This window comes from Cotesia glomerata, linkage group LG6 (genome assembly GCF_020080835.1).
Source record: "Cotesia glomerata isolate CgM1 linkage group LG6, MPM_Cglom_v2.3, whole genome shotgun sequence".
In the NCBI taxonomy this organism is placed as follows: domain Eukaryota; kingdom Metazoa; phylum Arthropoda; class Insecta; order Hymenoptera; family Braconidae; genus Cotesia; species Cotesia glomerata.
Window position 1 is genome coordinate 17,183,281 of NC_058163.1, and position 25,105 is coordinate 17,208,385.

A 25,105-nucleotide genomic window follows, 5' to 3' on the forward strand; every position below is an offset into this window, starting at 1 on the left:
TTTCTAAGAATCTGTAACATTACATAATTCAACTCAATTCAGAAATTTTAATTCAAGTCTGCATTTTTTGCAAAACTTTTACGATCCTGTTTATGTTCCCCACCGCTTAGAAATGTTCCGTCAAGCTTCCGCTCTGTTCCTCTCAGTCTTACGAGGGGAAGGTTTTTGATGCGAGATACCTGCGGGGTTTCTCAGAGACAAATTTCCTTAATACGGATATCTATTATTGTGAAATTAATTAACAGTAAATAAAATAAAAGAAACAGCATATAATGACAGTTTTTTGATTGAAACTAAAAATATAATAAATTTAAGAATGTTTTCATTCATTTAGAAAAGTTTTTGCTTGTTCCAAGCAATTCGAACCAAAAAATAGGGAATAAATATTGAAAATAAGAAATTTACGAATTCAATTTCAATTCAAAAAAATTTTTTTCTTAACGTGTGTCTGAGCTTTGAAGAACTAGATCCGATTTTTTTATTTTAGAATTCAATCAAATAATTATACACTTTAATTCAAAAATGGATCCGATATTTATTTAAAAAAAATAAAAGTTTCTAATTTATATAATTTTTAAAATCATTGAAATCAATTATCGTTAAAATACTTCATTATAGAGAGCTAAACGAAGCTTATATTAAATAAGATACTATCGACACCTTCTGTCCTAGTGCTCTATTTTCTGAAGTCCCTGACCTATTTACCGTTTCAGTGAATACAAGCTTCAATTTTCTTACTTAAAAAATAATGAAATTCTCTGTATAACTTAATAAATTACAGAATTTAACAACCGCTTACCGAACAACAAAATATCAAATGAACAATATTATAATTTTATGAATTGAAAATTTTTATCGCAGCTGACACGCACACAGAGCACTCCAGCTTTATTGATTTATTTTTTATGCAATAAAATGATGCTTCAGTTAAAATAAATCTCTAGCTTCATTAACTGTGAGAAGATTTACATATCACATTATCTTTATTATTATTGATAATAAATTATTTATAGAAATATAAATAAAGTTTATAATAAGCTACAGTTTGCTATTTTCAGAATGGGACAAATTAGCTGAAAGAACACGTTAAATCAATAGTAATAAACGTTAATTATAGACACGCGTTCAACAGTAACACGTTAAATCTTACTAACAATCAACAACTAACAACCAGCGTTAATTTTTATTTTTCACAAAAATACAATGCGGCAGTTGATTTACAAATGGAATAATCCAAGGCCGAAGTGATTAACATTTATTAAAGTGATAATTCACGTTAGCAATAAAAATGTGAGTCGTATTGTGTTGTCGCTAAAATAACATTGCGTGACATTTGCCAGTACTGAAAAAAAAAAAAAAATAATAAAATAAAACAAAATTTCATCTCTCCACGTGAGTGTAACCCCTGAGACTGGGGAACGACTTTTCTATGGGTCACACATTCCAGATAGGGGATAGATGTGGGCCAGCGGGTAACTCGATGTCACGCACTACCAATCACACATGCGCATTTATAAATTACCGGTTATGTCGATGAAAAACACAATGATATTAATAAAAATGAAATAATAATTTTTATGATTCATGATTCGTGTAAATTATACCTTCAATTTTTTGTTTTTGCAATTAATCTGAATTTAAAAATAAATAAAATACGAATCTAACGTTTAAGGGAAGGAATTGAATTAGCTGAGGCAGGTCACGGTCTTTTAAATTATATTCTCTTTGGCAAACTATCTTTGGCACAAGAGTTAGATGTCAACGTTAATGGTGAACAAATACTACACAGTACACTAGTACATTACACTCAAAGTCGTTGCTCTTTGTTAAAATTTTGTATTAAATGAAAATTACATCACACAAAAATTATTCAAATTGATGTTTAATATCCAAATCTAAAGTAGAAACACTCCCAAATTTATTTATTTATTTATATATTGTTCAATTTTTAACCCGATCTCTAACTTTACAGGATAACCAGATGTTACGGGTTATCTAATAAATAAATAGTGATGAGGGGAAACGTCACCAAGGTCATAGCAATGAAAAAACTAATGGTTGAAGCAGTAACAGATCCGATGCAATGTTCACCAGTGCAGCGGGTACCACGACTGCTGGTGGCAAACATCAGCGCCTCTGCACATCCCACCCACGCTATATCGATCTTCCATCCTCTCCCTTCTTCTTTGTACACTCATATATACATAATATTATACAGTATAGATATATAGATGTATAGATACAGTGATACCCATCCTGCATTTAGTTTCATCGTAGACGTAGACGTCCTCGTCAACATTGGCTAGAAGATAGCCGATTACTCTGTAAGGTAGCCATCTGGGTGATCAAGTTAAGTGGACTAGTATATAGAGTCAACTTGGTGGTTGTGAAGGGTGATATAAATACTGCAAATACAACTCATAGCTAATCTCTTCTGGCACAATTGTCCCATGCTACATCTAGCCTGACACGCTACGAATCATACACGTAAATATAGATAAGAAGAAAAGTGAAGACTCTCATTTACATGTGTAGCGCAGATACCGACAATGTTTGCATTAAGCTCCTCTGAGGTTTCTGGGCTGATTAGTGACAGAAAGGTTTACTTGGAAATGATTAATCGGGTTCTTTGAAAACTGATTCAGACCAGGTAAGAAACTAGCACCAAGGGGGTAAAATTTTCCATGGTAGATATGGTATTTACACGGAAGAATGCACGAAAATTTTCAGATTTTACATGGCGCTGCTCAAATAAATTTACACACGTCTGAAAAATCCTTCACTGAGAAAAAAAAATTTCTTTTGAAATTAATTTGTTGAAAATAGTCAACAATTTTATTTCTTAGCTGAAGAAATCGAAATTTTTCTCACAGTAGTTTTCTTCTAATCGAAAAGTTTTCTTGATTTAGAAAAAAACATTTTCAGATAGACAACTTGCAAATTTTCATCCAAAATTTTCTTTTCCCAAAACTAGAAACCTGTTTTTTCAACAAGAAAGTTACACAATATACTTGTGATTTTTCGATATTCAATCAAATAATATTAGATTGTAGAAAAAAAAACTAATAGCGATTTTAATTTATTAGGTAGATTTCTTTAGAAATCTATCTGTTGTAGCCGGTCTCATGTCGTAATTTTAAGAAAATTTTGTAGTAATATGTTGCATTTCATCGAATAATGTCGAATAATAGCATTAGCTCAAAAGTTTATATATGTATTTACCCTAGTAGAAATAATCGAGTTTTCACTGGATATAAACCAGTAACTGGCCAGTGATATCGAGTAAAAACTTGGAATCGCGCCACCTACAACTAAGTCATAAACATTAGTTACACCGACAGTGTATCTTTACTAGTGTGTGTATGTTTGTTTATTTTTTTTGTTAACCTGTACGCATCATTATTGTAATTATTATTATTAAAAAACAGTATAAATCAATCAAAATTAGTGTTTATTAACGTGTAAATAATTTCCAGTATATATTTCAAAATGGATACAGTGAAAAAAAATGACACAATATATAAATTGCGACTGTGGGCATTAAAAACAAATCTCCAATTCAAAATAATTATTTTCTTATTCTATTGTTAGATTTATTATTAGTCTATCAGACTAATGATGTTATCTATTTTATAATGTACACATAAATGAAACTTTTTTATATCATATCGTTTATTAAACATTATTTTGAATTTATTTGACAATTTTAATAACGCCTAATAACCTCAGAATTCGAAACTGACAGTTTCACTAAAGCCGCCATAATGTTTTGTTAGATCTCTAGTAAAACTGACCAGTTACTAGACAGAAACTGGATATTACACTGGCCAGTTACTGGTTTAAGTCTAGTAAAACTGGCCAGTTACTGGCTAAAAACTTGATTTCATTTCTACTAGGGTATGTATGTATGTATTTATATCTTGACTCAAGAATTTTTTCTCTTGGCTCAAGAAATTCATTTTCTTCAAATTGATGTTCTTGGTTCAAGATTTTTGCTCTTGAGTCAAGTTAAATTTTTTATCAGTGTATGACAATATAATATGGTCATAAATGCCTATATATAATTTTTTGACCAAAGGTAGGGTTTTAAATCTCCAACAAAGGGGTGCATGATCGCTGAATCATCTTCACACAAGAGAGTTAAATTTGAGGTGTTAATTTTTTAATGAAATTAATTTTTTTATTCTCACAAGAAGCTTATCTGGTATTGGTTTCAAGTTGAATCAATTACTCAACGAATTTTTGTTTAATATGAAATATTAATTGACGTACACATTTCTAGAAAGAATAAAAAATTCTGATAAATTATCTTTTATATATAGCCTGATATGGTCATAATTAAACAGATCAGACCATACATGACCATATCAGAAACTTTTTTCACTGGAATTCGTAAATAAAACTAAAAAAAAATTAGGAAAACGGTTGACCCTAAAGGCTATGCCTGCAACTTCCCGCTAATTCTATACCTAGGCGCTTAAAATTGCATTTATGACGTTTTTAGTAGATTTCATAGAAATCTAACTATTGCATTGGTCCTCATGACGGAACTTTTGAAAAATTTTGCTATATTTCGACTCAGCTCGTCAAGCGAATTCAGAAAATGCATATGGTTCAAAAGTTTATATATGTATGTATTTATATATATATATATATATATATATATATATATATATATTTATATATATATGGGATATAACGCGGCTTGTCAGGACGATAGCGTCGCCAATTTACAACGGATCTCTACCAAACTCAACATACTTATTCTACAGATAAATACCAAAGTCAAGTTCGAAGATGAGCTTAATCGGTCAAGTATTAGAAATACCAGGATTTCAAAATTTTGAAAATCATAAAAATTAATATTTCTTCACTTTCGAACTCGAATAACTTTTGAATGGGATAACTTATTGCAATTCTGTAAATTGCATCCGAAAGCTCTTTAAATAAGCTTTAATGTGAGTACCATGTCATATGTGTAGTCTCAAAATTATGCCCCATTCCCCTATGCCAATTATGAAATTTGCTATTGCACTGGTTTTAGTATTTGTCCGTCGATATATATTTTTGTCGATTGCATATAAGTTAAAAGCCCTAGTTCTGTATACAATCTTCGTTATATTTTTTTCTATTCATGATGAAATCTACTTCCATTTCGGCTGCCGAATGGTCTTTTTGAGCTTATCTTCGAGCTCAAAAATCTGTTAGAAGTTTGATAAAACACTATTTTTTTAATTTTCAAACCGCAATAACTTTTGAATGAATAAACCGATTTTCACGAATTTGGCGGCATTCAACGCAGTTTTTTTAAGCCTCATAAAGCGAATCTTTAAGTTTGAATTGATCGAACTAGGAATTTTGGAGTAATTCCGAAAAAAACACTTTTTTCGTTTTTCTTTCATTCACGATATCTCTCGAACGAATTAACCGATTTTGACGGGATAAGCAGCGATCGACGTTGTTTTTTAAGGTTAAGAGCTAATTAGTTTTTGGAGTCGATCGATCGAGTCGTTTAAAAGTTATTCCAAAAAAACCTCATTTAAAAAATTAGGAAAACGGTTGACCCCAAAGGCCATTCCTGCAACTTCCCGCTCATTTCATACTTAAGCGTCCAAACCTACATTTATTACGTTTTTGAGCTCTTCGAGCTCAAAAATATAATTTTCGTATCATTTTGAGCTCTCCGAGCTCAAAAATCTGCTAGAAGTGAAATAACACACTATTTTTCAAATGTTTAAACCGCAATAACTTTTGAATAAATTAACCGATTTTTACGTGGTTGGTGGCATTCAACGCAGTTTTTTAAGCCTCATGAAGAACCTTTAAGTTTAAATCGATCGAACATGGAGTTTCGAAGTAATTCCCAAAAAACGATTTTTTCGATTTTTTTCGTTAACGATCTCACGAACGAATTAACCGATTTCGACCGGGCTGGCGGCAATCGACGTGTTTCTTTGATGTTAAGAGCTGATTAGTTTTTGGAATTGATCGGTCAAGCCATTTAAAAGTTATTCCAAAAAAACCACATTTGAAAAAATTTTTTTTTTGCAATTTTTTTGAGATTTCTCAAATCCTGCTGGTTCGAATCAATCCTAATTATGGTCAAATTTTAGTCAAGCCCTTTCGAATGGTGCCAACCGCGATGAAATCGGTCAAGCCGTTTAAAAGTTATGAGAGGTTTACATACGGCCGTACACACACACACACACACACACACACACACACACACACGCACACACACACACACACACACACACACACACATACAGACGTACGGGCATCATCGTGGGAACATTCGCGGAGGCTTCCTAAGACCTCAAAACGTCAACATCCGTTGAAAACTCGATTTTCGAAAAACGGGGTGAAACCAATAACTTCCCAATTTTTGAAAATTTTCAATTTTCTTAGCGGGAAGTTAAAAAATTTTTTTTTGTAGTTTTTTTGAGATTTCTTAAAAATTCTCAAAATCTATTCGTCCTAATCGATTCAAATTCACAGGAAATTTAAGTTTGAGGGAACTCTTTAGAACTTTCACACACACACACACACAGCTTTCTGTGACCTTAAAACGTCGAGATCTGATGAAAACTCGATTTTTGCAAAACGGGATCAAAACAATAACTTCCCGATTTTGGAAAATCTTCGATTTTCTTAGCGGGAAGTTAAAAAAATGTTAAAAAATAAGATTTCCTGAGAATGTGAATTCTGCTTCATGAAATAATATTTCCAACTTTCAATTATAATAAAAATTACGCTGTGAATTATAGTAAGTGCCAAAGTTGATAAACGAGTTAGAAGAAATCACAGTTTATAGCCGTGTATCTAGAATACGAATCTTCAAAAGAAAAAAAAAAAAAAAAAAGGTTGATTGTTAAAGTCTATCATTCGTCAGAAAAGATTGAAAAATACAACAGTACAGTCGAAATTGTTTATAATGACCTCGAAGACTCTCAAAGAGTTGGATTGTAGTTTTTGGCCTGTAGTCGTTATATTTATAACATTTATTATAAAAAAAACAATTATCTCTCATTGTAAAAGTGATTGTGAAAAGCATTTTGAACAGATTCTTCAATAAACAAAGAAAAGTCTTATTCATTTATTTCCTTGCATACAACTCAACTTGTTAAACATAACGAGGTCCTACTGTATAACTAATATTTATGTTTAATTTAAAAAAGGCCATTCGGCAGCCGAAATGGAAGTAGATTTTTCAAATAAAGAAAATTGATTTTTAATAAAATAATATAAATACTAATAATGTATAACTTAATTCATGAATTCAAAACAAAATTCAATAATAAATTTAAAACTATTTAGAACAAATTTTGGAAAAAATTATCTTATGAAGAAAAAGTTTTTCAAATATTTATCGAACAATTGCAAAGATTATAAGATTTGAATTATAAATGTCCAAATTTTTAGTAACTGCTGAGGAACAACAGTTTCCAAGTTAATCAAAATTTTGAAACCGGATAAAATTTTAATTAAAGAAAACAATATTTAGAACTAATTTGTGACATAGTTACTGACGAACTACCCGAAAACATTACACGAAAGTCTGATCAATATCGTAATTATTGAATTTACATCATGATTAAGCTATGATGCAGACAATAATTCTAAAACGGCTGCAACAGTAAAACTGTTTCATTAAACGAACTCTAAAAGGAGTAATATTGAGGCTATTACCACTTGTGAGTAGTGAAAATTAAAGCTTATTAAAAGTGCTTTACGAAGCATTTTACCGAATTTTGATATCTTGTATAGTTCAGTAATTATACCAAGTTGAAGTAGTAAAAACAGCAATTTTTACGATTTTCAAAATTTCAAAATCCTGTAATTTTCAAATTACTCGCCCGATTAAGCTCATCTTCGAACTTAACCTTGGTCTTGATCGATAGATAAAGCATGTTGAGTTTGAGAAGAATCGATTATAAATTGAAAACGCTATCGTGCTGACAAGCTGCGTTATATCGTATAAATATATATATATATAAAAACATACATATATAAACTTTTGAACGAACTACATTTTCTGACTCAGCTCGACAAACTGTCAGAAAATGGCTAAATTTTTAAAAAGTTGCGCCATGAGGACGGCTACAATAGTTAGATTGTTATAAAATCTACTAAAAATCCTTCAGTCGAAATTAAGAATATCACATTGTAGATATTAGATAAACTAAATTTACATCTCTGAACTTAATGTTTGATTAAACGATGAAAACCAGGATTTAATTTTTTCAATTTAAAAAAAATGAAAATGTTATGGAAGAAAATCAGTTGTAAGATAGTTTTTCCCTTAAAATTGGGTACGAGTCCGGAATTTCTAAACTTATCAAGATCTATGATTATAATCCATTTGATTGAATAAATTATTAATTATAAACAGAACTTAAGTTCAAATCTCGGAACAATAATTAATGATGATTGTTATGGATTTATTTTTCATATAAATGCTTAAGTTGCATGACATTGATAAAGCGTTTGTAAGATGTGTGATAAGTAGTTAATAAGTGATACGGTTTCAAATCCGATTCACTTGGCACATTATTTATCTCCAACTGTGCCACGTCTATTAATTCCATTCTGTAGCAATAGTTTTAAAAATAAAATAAAGAGTCTTGTTACCCGGAGATAAGATGGTCTTTTAATTTCCGAGAAGAGTAAAGACGGAAGGAAATATTATCTGGAATCCAATTTAACAGTTTTAATGGCTGTAAATTGGTTGGCAAATTAGCAAGAAATTTAATTATTACAAGTATTGCTTTTCATTTGCTTATTTTTTTTTTTTTTTGGTTTCCAGTTATTTAATCTCTCATTTTTGCTTTATGCTTTATGAACTACTGATGAAAACTCTTCTACTATCGACTTAACTGCTAATTGCTGATAGAGCTTTTTATTATGTCGTGAGGCAAATACTGATTGGAGATAAGCTATCGCTAACAATTAAACTCAATAAGATTAACATAATATAATGTTACCGTAATACTTATTATTATTTTGTACTTAGTTTTTTAAATGTATTGGATTGTGTATAATATTGATGTATGTGTTATATAATTGGATATATTTAACAGGATGTAATTACTTGGTATGAAGATAAATAAATTTATATATCATCCGGTAATAAAATGAAAAGGTACGAAGAAAATAAGAAATGTTATTTTTTTTAAAGGATGTGCAGAAAGGGATCACGTCATTTCCGGTTAATTAGGGACCATGGGGTCTGATGAAATGGAACTATAATTGTCGTATTAAAACGTGTAGTGTATAGAAGACTAAACATCAAATATATTTATTTATATATTATATTTTGAAACGGAATCAATTAATTGATACAAACAAAACCTAACTAGATTAGCGATAAATAATTAGGAACCAAGATAATTATTTTCAAGAAAACCATTTGGCCTGATTAAAAAATGTATTTTCTAGGTTTCGGAATTTTTGGATTTAAATCTTTGCATCGTCGATCCATAACTATGATTACATTATTTAAAAGAATATGATCTTCAGTTGTTATAACTAAATTCTGAAATTAAAAACTCAGAAGGAATCCTTTTCAGCTTAAAATAATTTTATTAATTTCTCTTAAATTGAAAAAAAAAAATCTCCAAGATTTCGGTTGCGTTGTGAACGTAACACCATCGTATTAATTAAATGAGACAGCAGCGACATTCGGTCATAGCGGAATTTAAAAAAGTCTCTATCGCTCACTCGTATCGAGTGGCACGGCGCTGCTCATAGTAAAAATTATATTGCACGCCTCATAGCGCGAAGCACGTGAGGTTGTGCTTTATACTCGACTCGTCAAGGTCAAGCAATTCTGTGATCTTTAAATGCTTCTATCACAACCATGTTACACTTATACAATGATATAAGAAGATGTACACCGAAAAAAAAACACTTAAATTAAACCATCTTTTACTTTCTAAAATCATTTCATGTTGCTATTTTGAAAAAAAAAAAAAAAAAAAACGTTTTGAAAAAAATTTTTCTTGCTCTCCTAGCCGAGAGTACGCTCTTCCGGGACGCTCTTTACTCCAGGAAGAGCAACTTTTATGGCCTGCTCTAACGCATGCGCACCACGCATACTTTCTGGCCGGCAGCACAGAACCTCTCTTTCTTTCGTATTTTCGTGGCGCGACCGGCCTATACAGCGAGTTTCAACTGTATATATATATATATATATATATATATATATATATATATATATATATATATATATATATATATATATATATATAACAGTCACAACATCGTCTGTATGTAACATGTCAGCACATACACTAACCAAAAAATGTCAAATAAATAAAAATAATTTCTAACTAGATTATTGTTAATGAACTATTTAATAATAATATTGCACAAATAATTTATACAAAAATTTTAGAAAATAAAATGTAAAAGTTTTGTAGATTTTATTTGCTTTCTTTTATATTTTGATAGCTAGTAAAGCAATGTTTATAAAACAATCCATGTACTCTACAAGCTTCTAATAATTTAATTCCAATCTTTCTTAGCCCTCTAATTAAAAACTAATTTTTAATCAACTTAAAAAAATTAATTCTGTTATTAAGGACGTTCCCAAGGAAAACACTTTTCTTGGAATATCGTTCAAATTTTGAATCCAGATACTTATAAGTGTCCTTTATACGTAGAAATTTTTTAAAACCCTTCTTGCGGTGCTAAATTTTGAATAATCGAAAGTTTAAAATCACATATTTAACATGTGATCCCTATCCTAACCCTCATTGTAGCGCACTTTTTTTTTAAATAACTACAGTAATTTTCTTAGAATTTTTATAAAAAACTGAAAATTGTTAATTGAACATATAATAAACATATTTCTCAAAAAATAACAAAAAGGAGCGGTATTCATTTAGTTATAAAAAATGTTGAAAGTGAGTTACTTTTCACTTTTTTTTCATTATTCGATCAAAGAGAGATGGTGGCTTGGCAACGCTGCGTTGGGTGGGAAGTTTTAAATACCCTAAAGGCGCAGCAGTTGTAAATAAATGCGAGTTGCTCACAAATAGGTTAACTGTAGGATGTTGTAAAAAAAATGTGATTTCGTAAATCTCTGGAATATTTATTATGAATTATTTTTCAACATTAATACTCCATATGTTAACATTATTAATAATTATAGATTCAAAAATATAATTAACAATATAGTTTGTATAAAAACTCTTGTTTCATTTACTAACATAAAATGAAACATTTTAGAAATATATTATTTTTTAGACAAGTTTTTTTTAAATTTTTTTTTGGTGATTTTAATTTCTTTATCATTATTAAGTCATTATTAATAAATTGTTTTTTATTAATTTCTCTTCAAAATAAAAGTAACCTTAAAATATTCAAACTCTATTACACTCGGCTCAAATATAAATAAAAATATACAGAAAGAGATTACAATGTTGCCAGATCGGAAAAACGACGCAATGGGTATATTTTTGGACTTCTGCGCACGTTCGCGCCACTGAAAATGTACAGTGGATCGCAACTTTTTGTTGTTGCATTTATAGTATGGTTTATATGGGGAGACCGTTTTTAAAGTTGAGCACAACTGCTACTTGGGAACGTCCTTAAATCGCGTTTAAATATTTGTTACGAGTTCTGTGCATGTTATCTCTCTTAATCAGAGCATTTGTTAGTAAACTTTAAAATAACTTATTTTTTTTTTTATTTATTAATTTTTACTTTTTTATTATGCCCGCCCTGACCAGCAAAACCTCGGCTTTGCAAAAGTCGGGCGGTGCCCCCCTCACCCCCGGCAAAACCTTGGCTTCCGGATGTCACCCCATTTTGGATGTACCAACGATTACTCCCGAACAAATTGATATTTCAAGACCGGACCTTTTTTATTAGTTTAAGAATTTGATAAACTGGGTCCGTATTTCATATCAGTGGCCTAGTTTACGTATTTTTAACTTCCCGCTACGAAAATCAAAGATTTTCAAAAATCGGGAAGTTATTGTTTTCACCCCATTGTGCAAAAACCGAGTTTTCATCAGATCTCGACGTTTGAAGGTCACAGGAAGCTTACCTGACTATCCCCGCGAGGTTGTCACGGCGTCTGTGTGTGTGTGTGTGTGTGTGTGTGTGTTTTTTTTAGGGGAATCCTTTTTACGGATTCTAGGCATAGCTGTTTGGCCTGGATATGTGGCGACTCGACGCAGCGTCATACTAAAACTCGACACTAACGCCCCTACCCACTAAACCCTAAACCCCTTTTCCTTCTTTCCTCTAATCCCTCATGGAAACCGCCGTCAGGCATTACTTCGTGAAGGGAGAATCTAGCTACTGCTCTTCCTTCTGGTGGCCAAGGTGATAACTACCTTCCTTCTATCTTCTGCTATTTGCTCTTTTTCTTTCGGTGGAACGCAAGTCTTTAAGGACTTCTGTTGCAAACGTGTTGGTAGCGTTCCAGGCAGCTTCTGATGACAACATTGCTTCTACTAGTGAATCTGGTTGCATTCTCTGGTTCAGGATCCTCTCCAGTTCTTCACGCTGTGGATCGAAACGAGGACATACAAAGAAGACGTGCTCCGCGTCTTCAGCAGCTCCTGGGTGTGTGTGTGTGTGTGTGTGTGTGTGTGTGTGTGTGTGTGTGTGTGTGTGTGTGTGTGTGTGTGAAAGTATGTGAACCGCTTATAACTTTTGAACGGCTTGACCGATTTCATCGCGGTTGGTGCCATTCGAAAGGGCTTGACCAAACTTAGATTTTAAAAACTATTTGGACCGATTCAGATCAATAGATTTTGAGAAATCTTCAAAAAACTGAAAAAAAATTTTTTTTCAAATGTGGTTTTTTTGGAATAACTTTTAAACGGCTTGATGGTTCAATTCCAAAAACTAATCAGCTCTTAACCTCAAAAAACCACGTCGATCGCCATCAGTCCGGTCAAAATCGGTTGATTCGTTCGAGAGATATCGTGAACGAAAGAAAACCGAAAAAAGTGTTTTTTCGGAATAACTCCGAAATTTCTAGCGCGATCAATTTAAAATTTAAGATTCTTTGTGAGGCTTAAAAAACGGCGTCGAATGCTACCAACCGCGTGAAAATCGATTTATTCATTCAAAAGTTATTGCGGTTTAAAAATTCAAAAAATAGTGTCATCAAATCCCTATCAGACTTTTGAGCTCGAAAAGCTCAAAAGCATAGAAAAACAATCTCTTTGAGCTTGGAGAGCTCAAAATAACCCATAAATTGAATTTTTGAGCTCGAAGAGCTCAAAAGCGCCATTGGTGCAATTTTAAGCGCCTAAGTATGGAATTGGCGGGAAGTTGCAGGGATGGCCTTCAGGGTCAACCGTTTTCCTAATTTTTTTTTTTAATTGAATTTTTATCAAAATTCACTACGATACAACCGTACAAAGCCAAACGAACTTTTCTTATTTGTCACGTGAAAACTATGGCGCCATTTGATCAAGCTAGATTTTTTAACTTCCCGCTAAGAAAATTGAAAATTTTCAAAAATCGGGAAGTTATTGTTTTTACCCCGTTTTTCGAAAATCGAGTTTCCCGCGATGGTGTCTGTACGCCTGTATGTATTTATGTATTTATGTGTGTGTGTGTGTGTGTGTGTGTGTGTGTGTGTGTGTGTGTGTGTGTGTGTGTGTGTGTGTGTGTGTGTGTGTGTGTGTGTGTGTGTGTGTGTGTGTGTGTGTGTGTGTGTGTGTGTGTGTGTGTGTGTGTGTGTGGATGTATGTAAACCTCTCATAATTTTTGAACGGCTCGACCGATTTGATCGCGGTTGGTGCCATTCGAAAGGGTTCAACTGAACTTAGATTTTGAATACAAGTTGGACCGATTCGGATCAATAGACTTTGAGAAATCTTAAAAAAACTGCGAAAAAAAATTTTTCCAAATGTGGTTTTTTTTTTAATAACTTTTAAACGGCTCGACCGATCAATTCCAAAAACTAATCAGCTCTTAACATCAAAAAACCACGTCGATCGATACCAATCTGGTCAAAATCGGTTGATTCGTTCGTGAGTTATCGTTGACGAAAGAAATCGAAAAAAAGTGTTTTTTTCGAATTACACTGAAACTTCCGGTATTATCAATATTTGTTTAAAAATGTATCATAGAATTTGAAAAATTGCGTCGAATGCCGCCAACCGCGTGAAAATCGGTTCATTCATTCAAAAGTTATTGCGGTTTGAAAATTCAAAAAATAGTGTTTTGTTAAACTTTTATCAGACTTTTGAGCTCGGAGAGCTCAAAACTACACGAAAATTATATTTTTGAGCTCTTCGAGCTCAAAATTGTAATACATGCAATTTGGAGCGCTCAATTACGAAAGTAGCGGGAAGTTGCAGGGATGGCCTTCAGGGTCAACCGTTTTCCTAATTTTTTAGACTGCGTGCGCATATGACAAGAAAAAAGGGCACCGATATTAAAAAAAAAAATAAAAAATACTCTGTAAGAAATTACTTAATGATAATTTTTTTTTTTTAATCAATTACACAATTAATTTTTTTCTTAAAAAATGAATGAGCGTTATGAGGCGTGCACTTTTGGATTTTCCAAACTTTTTAAAAAATTTTTTTAGAACACTTCAAGACATATTAACTCCACTAACATTTCCAGAAAGGTTCAAAGAACAAGTAATTTTTTTTTAACTTTTATTTAAAATATTGTTAAGAAAAAATTGTGAAATGTAAAAAAATTCGGCACCGTACCTATTACGCGACCTACGAAGGGTTAATGAAGTTCAAAATAGGATATTGTGCAAGAAGTACGTTCACACTTACTTCGTACATGTACTCAACTTCGCTCTCGTGGGCAATCGACAATACTACACGAGTTGCAGATCCTATTTTTTTTTACAAGTGCATAGACAAATTTTTGTACAAAGTTTATATATAGGTCCTTTGAAAAGAAATTACAGGTTTAAAAATAAAAAGTGAAAAAATTTTAAATGGTAAAACAAACTTAATTAAATAAAAAAAACCCGAAGATGGGATTGACAAAACTTAATTTATTACTTTTATTTTTATTGAAATATATTGAAAGGTTTCAACACATTGCAAAAGTAGTATCTATTTGAATTTTTCAACACAAATAAATTTTTTATCAATCATTTAAAGGTTACTTTTTTAGTAGTGATACTTTTAACATTTAACGTTCTTTTTTTAATTAAACATTTACATTTAACGTTCTTTTTTTAATTAAAGCAGTTTTGATCATCAAGTTTAGTAGCTACTTATTAACCGCAACAACGAGCGCTAGGATACAATATATCTTGAATAAAAAATAACAAGTATTTAAGATAAAAATTGATAATAAGATCGCATATTTTAAAACATGAACGAAATTTCGAAGATCTTTTTTTTTTTCAATGATTTTTTTTTCTTACGCCAAAGGAAATAGAAATTCAGTAAGCTGATCGCTTTTTAGATTAACGTTTCGAAATAATATAAATTTACCTGATTTGAGCATGATACGCTGGAGACGTATGCTCTGTATGAGTGGTAAGGAGTTCCGCAGTGCCGGAGGACATTATTTCTGAAAAGTTACCTGTCGTAGGTATAAAGGGCTCGAGGAGAAGGACACCAGGCGTTGCAGGATGAGGTTGCGGACCCAAAAATGCAACACGTACTTTTTCCCTGCCTTCACTGAAATAAAATAATAGAATAAAATAGTGCTTTGCTTATTTTTATTTTTATCTATTAATAAATCCTAGTAATCGTTATCATCATCATTATTCATCTAGACTTATAAAGGAATTTTATTTCTAATGATTTTTCTGATTAATATTAAAAGAACACTAGAAACAAAGGTAGGTCGCGGCAAACAGACTAGAGTTCATCGATCTCGTCAGCGTGGCGCCGAGTTGTTACCTTTATATACAACAGTACATGATAAAATATGTTTTTATTTAAATATATATCACTGAATGAAAAAAATAGTTTTTCTTTTGTAAGACTAATTTTTAAAATTGTTTTACTTAATGACGCATGTTTAATTATATCAAAACAAAATTTCAGATTATAGAAAGAAAAAATGCATTCTAGTCACTTGAAAAAAGTAAACTTTTTCTGACGATAAGTTTAATATTTTTATGATTTTATTATTTCATTATTTATGAAATAGAAAAACATTCAGAAATATCTATTTTTCGATTCTTCATTTGTACTTACAAACAGCTATGAACTAAAAATTAAAAAAACTTCGAAGAAACTTAACATTGTCAACATTTTGTTATAAGCTTCTGAAAAGTTTTCATGAAAATCTCCTATAGGTGATAAATTATCACTGATAATAATTTGAAAAAAAAAAAAAATCTACTACACGGAAAGAAAATTGAAGGAGTTTTTACTGTTTTACTATTGTAATTTTTACGGTGGACTATACTTCTCATTTAGTAATTTTTACGATCTACTATTGTAAATTTTATCCAACAAATAAGACTAGCAAGAGTCTTAAAAAGACGAATACTACAGAGAAAATTATACAATATGTGTTTGTGAACTTTACAATTCAACTATTGTAAAAATTCACAGTTGGTTTTTTTAAAAGAAATATTAGGGAGAGAGAGAGATAGAAGGTTGGACTAATTGGTACCTGTACAGTCATCGAAAAAAGAAACCGACATTTTCGTGCTATCTGGGATTCGAACCCAGAATTCTGTGTTGGCAGCCAGAGACTCTCCCTCTACGCTATCCGAGGTAAACTAAGACCGATATCCTTTAACATTTACATAAACTCGGAGTCTAGCGCTGTGCACGGCCATCACTCACACTAATTGAGAAACATTCCAATCCAACTATTGTAATAGTACATTAAGCCACGAGTATCTTACACTATTTTGTAGCACCAGTGTCCTAAATTGGTCTTCAGTTTTATTCAAATTTAAATATAAAAATTAATTAAGGAAAAGCAAAAATAGTATATATCATGCATAGCAGGACCGCAAGCATTCCAAATAAATAATATTTAGAATGCTACAATAAATAATTGCTTAAAAATAGTCTAATAGTATAATCTAATTGTAGTAATCGACAACGTCACACGAGTTGCACATACTATTTTTTATTACAAATGCGGTGATATATGTGGGCCCAAAATCGGGGTCCAGGGGCGAAGCCCCGGCGGGGGTTGAGGGGGGGGGCGGAGTCCCCCCAGTCCCAAAAAACAAATGAAAAGTTAAAAAAAAAGAAACAAATATATATCAAATAATAAATCCAAAGTGATTAATATTAATTAACAAAAAATAAATTCACACATTGAAACAATCAATACATAAAATTAAATAACATTAAATTTAGCTGTCACTTTATAATTTTTTAATTTTCTTAAAAATGTTAATTTCCACTTTCTATTTATTATTAAAATCTTAACGAATATTTATCTTTCTTCTGATTGAACTTCAATGGTAAAATTGCAGTTTTGGAATACTATACATTGAGACTCTTCAAATTTTTTCACGCACAAACCTAAGTCTTGATCATAAAATACTGTAGAACAGATAAATGAATAATGAGTTTCACAATCGTCGAATTGAGAAGTTGAATTTTTCTTTCTTGCAACAGTATTTTCTTGCAAAGTAGATTAAAATTTTTTTTTGATGGCGTAATGTATCAACTTTAACTTCATTTGATGCTGATGAACAAGGTTGGTCAAAGTTTGATGAAACATTATCTTTGGGTTTGGACATTGAGACTGCTGTTTTAAATAATTTTTCATTTAATACTGGTAAAACATTTGAAAGTTTTGTAAAATTTTTTTTCGTCGAAACATCTGAATCGGTTGATTTATTCAAAACGGTGATGTTTGTAATTACAGGAGATGGTTTAGTAGGTGGAGGAGTGGATCCAACAGTATTTGTTTTTTTATTCAAAACAATTCCATCGGTGGTCATAGAATGAATACGTTTTTTGTTGTTAACGGAATCGGCAACATAACCTTCAACTACTGTTGATGACTTCCAACCACCATGTCTCTTCATCACTGTCATATCACCTCCAGCATCAGCTAACAATGTGGCAGATGTTCGACGGAAACTATGTCCTGTGTATTTCTTTGCATTTTCTAATTTTAAAAATTCAGCAATGGTTCTAGGCATTGAACCAAACTTGTTAATTCCTATGGGCTGACAAGTACAGCGACCATTTTGGTAATTATTTGGTAATTATTAAAAAATCTATCTGTTTTACAGGTTTGGGGCCTAGCATCCATATATTCTTTTGCGTAGTCGTAATATATACCATTAATGGTAAATGATCTTGGCTGATTATTTTTTGTTATCGGAACTTTAATAAATAAAGTGTTCTCATCAATTTTTTTGACATCTTCCAGTTTCATGTTCATGAATTCACTTATTCTTAACCCTTCAGCACTCTCGCTATGAGATTTTCTCTCACGCTCATCAATAATTCAAATTTTCTTTTAAATTTCAAATGGAATGACTATGTGATTTTTTTTCTATCTGTCAAAAAATTACTATTATTTCAGATTGCGATATTATTATTTTAATAGTTCCAAGCCATAAAAAAATAAGATACATTTTATTAACTGTGAGATATTTTCTCATCGCAAGAGTAAAGTAGGGGGTCAGAATTTAAGAAGTCGGGTCTGATCGGTACAGTTCGGAGATTTCCGTAAAGAGTGCGTTTGTGTTGGGGATGTGTGTGTGGAGTGTAACAAGCAAGTGGTACGGAGTTAACCTCAACCTAGTCGTCTTTAGTTTACGTTAAATATATTAATAAAATATATTAATAATTATAAATTGATAAATAAAATAAATAAATAAAAAATTAATAAATATAAAAATAAGTTAATTGCGTATTAATTTATTCTAAATAATATTAATTATTGCAGTGCCCGAAATAGGTAGGTTATGATCATTGATTTAAAAAAAAAATAGTTCATAAAAATTGAGATGTTACTTACAAAATATTCTATATTATAAGTTTGTCAAATTAATAATAATTTTGTTAATTTAAAAATGTGCTAACACTGCAATACTATTCAAATGTGTTAATAAGTTTAAGTTTTACTAACTTTAAGATTTTCAGTTCAGTTCATTTAATTATTTTTAAGTTTAAATATTAATTCGTATTGTTTATGAAAATGTAATTTAACGCAAATAAAATGAAATCAAATATTATTTTTAAATAAGTCAATTTTTTTTTTAATTAAAAAAATTTATCTTGTTTGAAATTTTTTAAATTGAAGAGGCTATAAGCATACGTGCGCATGCGCGCACATGCGCAAAAGGCGTGAGAGTTTTTCTCATTGCGCGAGTAATGATAGTGAATCGTTTTACGAGAGTGCTGAAGGGTTAAAGCACCAGAAATTCCAAATATTAAACAAACCCGCAACAGTAAGAATAAAATAAACAAATGTTTAGACTATACAGACATTTTCATACTAAACATATCAATAAATATTTAATTACCTTTGTAGCAAGATATTTATTATCAGGGGCTTCATTTAGAAATTTTTCGATATTTTCTTTTGTAAAAACTTCAGATTTTTTAGCAACGTATTTACACATTTGTTTCTTCAAAAAAAACGTTACTTTTTTGTAATTACCAATATCAACATCATCAAATGCATTGATAGTAGTTTTCAACATCGAATGAAAAGCCCATAAACTGGGAGGGGCATATTTTTGAGAAAGATTATCAAAGTAGACTACAATTACATCTTCAGCAAAAGAATTTGATTTAACATTTTCTTTACGCCATGCTTTAAAAGCATTATAAGTTGCCATATACATTCGTCTAGATTTTGTTGGCATTGATTGTAAAGCTATATTCTTCGCCTTTTCTTTTATCTCGTCAGGAACAAAATCATTATAATCATCGTCTAGATCACTGTAATCACTGTCCATATTTATTACGGAATAAGATTGTTGTTAAATTAAATAATGTTCAGAAAATATTTCACACCAGAATAATGTTTACGACTGAGCGAAATCGTTAATAAAAAACATTTGAGAATCATTAATAGAGGTTTTAGCATACTTCAGACTGAATCATAACCGACAAAAAGATGTAATTTTAATCATTAATTATTGATTATTTTGTATTTTTTCGGGGCTTTGAATGTTTTTAAATATATTTTTTCGTTTTTTTTTGCGGTGAAAGTCAAATTTTTAGAGCAGAAATGTATGAATTGATCGTAAATATGAGCCCGTAGCCTAAAAAATTCCTCTCTACTCGTTTCATAATTGTTTATTTAAGTCAACAGTTGAGCGAGTCCTAAATACGAATTTAGGACACGCAGTGCTGTAAAATTTGCTATAGTTCTATTGGAAAGATACAGAGGCAGCACTGAAAATTTTCATCTCTTACTTTTTACAATAGTAATATCGTATTTTTTCATGAATAAATAGTATTTTTTCTTCTAAAATATTTGACAATTAATAGTAATAAAAGTATAGTCTAGCTTTACAATAGTTGTATCGTAAATTTTCCCAGAAATTTTTTCCCGTGTATAACATAGAAAAATTATCAATTATTTTCTTTAAAAAATTAAAAAAGGAAATACAGAAATTCTACTTGAAGAAAAAAACATTTTCAGTAAAGTATTGTTATTATTAATAATCGTAAAAATTGGAGCTAAATCATATAAAATAATAGTTTATTGCTGTGACAAGGTCTATTGAACTAGTACTTGTTATTCCTAACTGGTAATCGATCTATTGAGATTAGGTCTCGCGGTACCCATGCTTGAATGCTCGCCGTACAAATTGTCTAAGGTGTTAATAAATCATAATATATTCATTGTTCTTTGATTGTTCTAATTTTTTTAGACACGACTTTAGTTATGCATTAAAAACAGTAGCATTTTTACGCTGCACGGAAAAAGGTAAACAGTAAAATTCACTCGGATTCCGGTTAATTTTTATAGTTTCAAATAGTACAGCGGACATCGGGGTGGCAAAAATGTAAATATTACAAAACTTAATCTAGAAAGTGTAAAAGCCATAATTTATAATTTAATATCGAAAATAAGTGATTAGTAGCTGTTACTATAGTAAATAACGACTCTCTCTTAAAAAATTATACTTTCAAACAGTAAAAATTGCCGTTTCAATATATAGGCTATATTATCATACTGAGTAACTAGTGACTATGACTATAGTAAATAATAACTCTGGATTTATAAATTTTACAGTTCCAAACAGTAAAAATCGCCATTTTTATATGTATTCTATAATATTACGTCAAGTAATTTTTAACAATAATAATAATAAATAACAACTCTGACTATTTAAATTTTATAGTTTTAAATATCATTTTCGGTTATAATTTATAAAATTCGCTTTGTGAATTAACACAAAAATTAACAATAAAAAAAACATTTGATAAAAAATTTTTTCCTAATTTTGTTGGAAGTGGAGGGGGGGGGGGGGTAAGGTTTCACATCACATTCACATTCATTCATCTTAAGTTTAACGCTTGCCTTATAAATAAGTTTAGAAAAACGCCTATCGCTCTAACCGAGATTCGAACAGTATACCTAACGCACACGAGACTAGAACCTAACCGCAACGCTATACGAACGTTGGAAAAACTTTTTTGTTAGGAGTTTCATTATCCACATGTATTACTGGCTATCTTGACTTTGTTAGTGTTAGTGTTAGTGTCATCCGCATTGACAAAATAGATAGTACTTATCATGCGATCATTTTTTAGGTACGAAATGATAAATATCAAAATCAAAATTCTTAATTATTATAGATCCTTTAACATTTTCGACATTCACATAGCGACTATTACTATTTGAAATAGTATTTCCTTCCATGTAAAGAATAAATTGTAGCATTTAAATGATAAATATCATCAATTGATCATTAAAATCACGATTTTATTGTTTTAAATGGTAATTTTTTTCAGTTGATCATTACTCATTATAAATCGAATATTATTTATTACAGTTTACTTTTTTCTGTGTGTACTTGAAATTGTAACAAGTAATAATTTTATGTAAGAGTCTAATTCAAGATATTATTATAAAAGTCATGCCTCTTAATAAATAGCCGGCGTGGGTTTACAACTGGTTCTCATCTCTCATGTTATTGTTAACGCTAAGAATAGTATATTACATACATAGGCCAGTAAAATAAGAAAAGTCTTAGATCACATGTAATTGTTGGCCAAGGCGAAGCCGAGTTTTTACTTTTTACTGGCCAAAGTGTGTATACTATTTTTCTGCTCGACGTAGCCGGAATATGGCAATTTCGTTTAGCGCAGCAGCCAGAAAGTTACCACTTTCCGGCCGGAGGGCAGAAAAAAAATAATCATGATTTATAATAGTAACCATGTATATATTTTCATGAAAGATATAATATTATGTAAATATGAGAGCCACTGACAGCTGAATTCGTAAAAATTAAGATGACTTCCCGAGGGTTTTATAATTTACTTACTCACGACATGCTCCAGACGACTTTTTACCGGTTTTAATATTATTCTCGTTAGACGTTCCAACATCAGATACAATAACGCGATTGTTTAATTAACAACTCTCGTTAGTCAAGATATATTTATCTCATCATTTGAATTATGACTCATTTTTATTTTTTTATATGTCTAGAATTCTGTAAGAAGTAATTATTTTTATTTGTGAATCACTCATGTAATCATAATTGTAGTTTTTTCATTAGTTTTAAAGAAGACTAAGAATTCAAATTGCGCGCATACGCGCGCGCTCTAATCCTAAACCAATAAGGAATCAGGGTCCATGTTTTTGAGTTATTTGGATACTAAGCTAACTTCAATCAACCATCAATTTTAATATATAGGATAAAATTTAAGATCTTAAAATTGTTTGTTTAAAACTTATCTATAACAAAAATTATTTTGTAGAAACCTAATCTTATACTGAGAAAAAAGTATTTTGCTACTAAGGATATTTTTTTTGATAATCAGAATACTTGGTATTGTGCTACTAAGAATGCGTGGTATTTTGATTATCACAATAAGTATACTGATTATCACAATACCTAGGTATACTGATTATCAGTATACCAATATAACAGACTATTAGATGTTTATAACCTCACTTTACTGGCACAAATCAATTGACTTATAAAGCTAACAAAACAGATTAAAATTAAAATTAAAAGTGTAATAATAAATTTTTTTCAAGCTAATATAATAAATGTTAGTTGAATTCTATTTTTACCAGTGAATAAATCAAATAAACTGACTGTTAGTGTTAAAACATCGATGGCAGTGACAGCGCATGTATTATAGTTTACTGCGCAGAGTATAGGTCTTGAACTGACTTATATTCTGATAATCACAATACTTGGTATTTTGATTATCAAAATACCAAGCATTGTGATTGTCAAAATACTTTTTCTCAGTGTTAACATATAAACACTACTTAATGCATCTGGTAGTGAAAGACAAGAAAACAACAGAAAAATAAGAATGTAAACCGTTATTAGAATTTAAGATAGAAAAATAAATCAGTATATATGTATGTTCTCAATGTAATTGGATTCGTCACGAAGCCGACCAAAACCCCAACTGCACATAAATTATCGGAAAAGGAGCGTTAACTGTGCATTAGAAAGAGCATCAAACCAAATAAAGATTTTGAAAATCCGGAACATGTTCTTACCCTATCTCGTTCTATGAATAGAATCGTAATAGGCTTTGATGCAAAGGTGAATTTAAAATCTACATTTAACGAATGCATTTGTGTTCAGCGCTTCTCCAGTTTAAAATTAATAACACTCAACGAAAATAATGATAAATCTAGAGTAGAAAGAATATATATATTTTTATAAAAATTTATTTCTCTGTTATAGAATTTTACAAAAGTTACGTTGTTTCAAAATACTTTTAGTGTCACTAATTGATTAGTGTTGAATTCTCCGTACAAAAATGAATTTTAGTTTATAATTCTTTATTTTATTATTTTAGCTTTACGCTTAAATTTTTAAGTTTAAAAACTCTACATTAAGTTGAAGTATTCTCAGAAAGGGAAAGTTAGTCCTAGCTGTTTTATTACCCCGGACGCGTGGGCCACACAAAGGACTCTTTCTGTATCAATATAAGTACTCTTTCATTATAGAGTTGTACGTATATTTGGGTAAAAACATATGTAATTTTTATGATACTTAAGGAGAGGTTTAGACCTGATTGTAAAATATTTTTGTTAATTGTTAGTTAGTATAAAACGACTCTCTTAACCCTTTAATGTTCTGGAATCGCAAAGAATCTTGGTGTGAGCTCTTAGGGGAGAGAGCCAATCATAGTCCGTTATGAGGTTGTGTGAGAGACGGTTTAGTTGTAGTAGTGTGTCCATGCGTCCCTTTCTTCTATTTTTCTAGTCCCCTCTCTAGGAAAAAGACTATAGCTTTCTCACTTATAGAAAAAGACATATATGACTCAAATTAAGAGTGGGGATTCAAGGCCGAAATTAAAGGGTTAAGCATAAGAAAGCTTCTTAAAACGCAGTCTTTTAATTAAAAACCAAGTATTAAATATAGAAATTTAAATCACTGCGTTCTATTTAATTAAATCTCGATTATTTATCCATAATTTCCTACAGTTTGATTGAAAGCGTACACGGAAAGAAAATTGTACGAAAAATTACAATGAAAACATCGTAATTTTTAGTATAGGACATTGTAGTGCCGGATCAGAACTCATACATCGTAATTTATACGATGCAACATCGTAAATTTCTATCACTCAAATTAAAAAGAAGTTTAGGTCACTGAAAAAATAATTCTGTATCGACGAGGAATCAAACGCGGTGTCCTCTCCGCCACAAGTCCAAGGTTTATCCCCTTACACTATCGGAAAAAATATCTAAAATTTTTGTTTAGTCACATAATAAGACCTGTCATACAGAGTTGGTCATCTTTCGGTGGTAGCGTCGCAAACTACTGGACTCTGTCTCTCTTTTATTAAAACATATAGTATGCGTCCTTATTCACTTGCTCTTGCGGAAAAAAAATTTACTAAATAACATCGTAATTTTCAATAATTCAAATTGTATTCCGTAGACAGCCGCATCGTAAAAATCAAGTTACTGAAAGTCGAGTCCTGGATTACGATGTTACTATTGTAATTTCCCGAGTCAAAATTAAAAACATATTTTGAGCCTCCACAAC

At 30.8% G+C, this 25,105-nt stretch overlaps 1 protein-coding gene across 4 annotated transcripts in view; it reads right to left on the minus strand.

Moving 5' to 3' along the window:
* The window catches only part of LOC123267765, a 165,170-nt gene that overhangs the window by 17,500 nt on the left and 122,565 nt on the right, over positions 1 to 25,105 (minus strand). For 3 of the 4 annotated variants that reach the window (XM_044732603.1, XM_044732604.1, XM_044732602.1), the window contains one exon: positions 15,444 to 15,632. The exons of the other annotated variant lie outside the window; for it this stretch is intronic. In XM_044732603.1, coding sequence (XP_044588538.1) covers positions 15,444 to 15,632 — 189 coding nt within the window. The remainder of the gene's footprint in view (positions 1 to 15,443; positions 15,633 to 25,105) is intronic. 4 annotated transcript variants of the gene reach the window in all.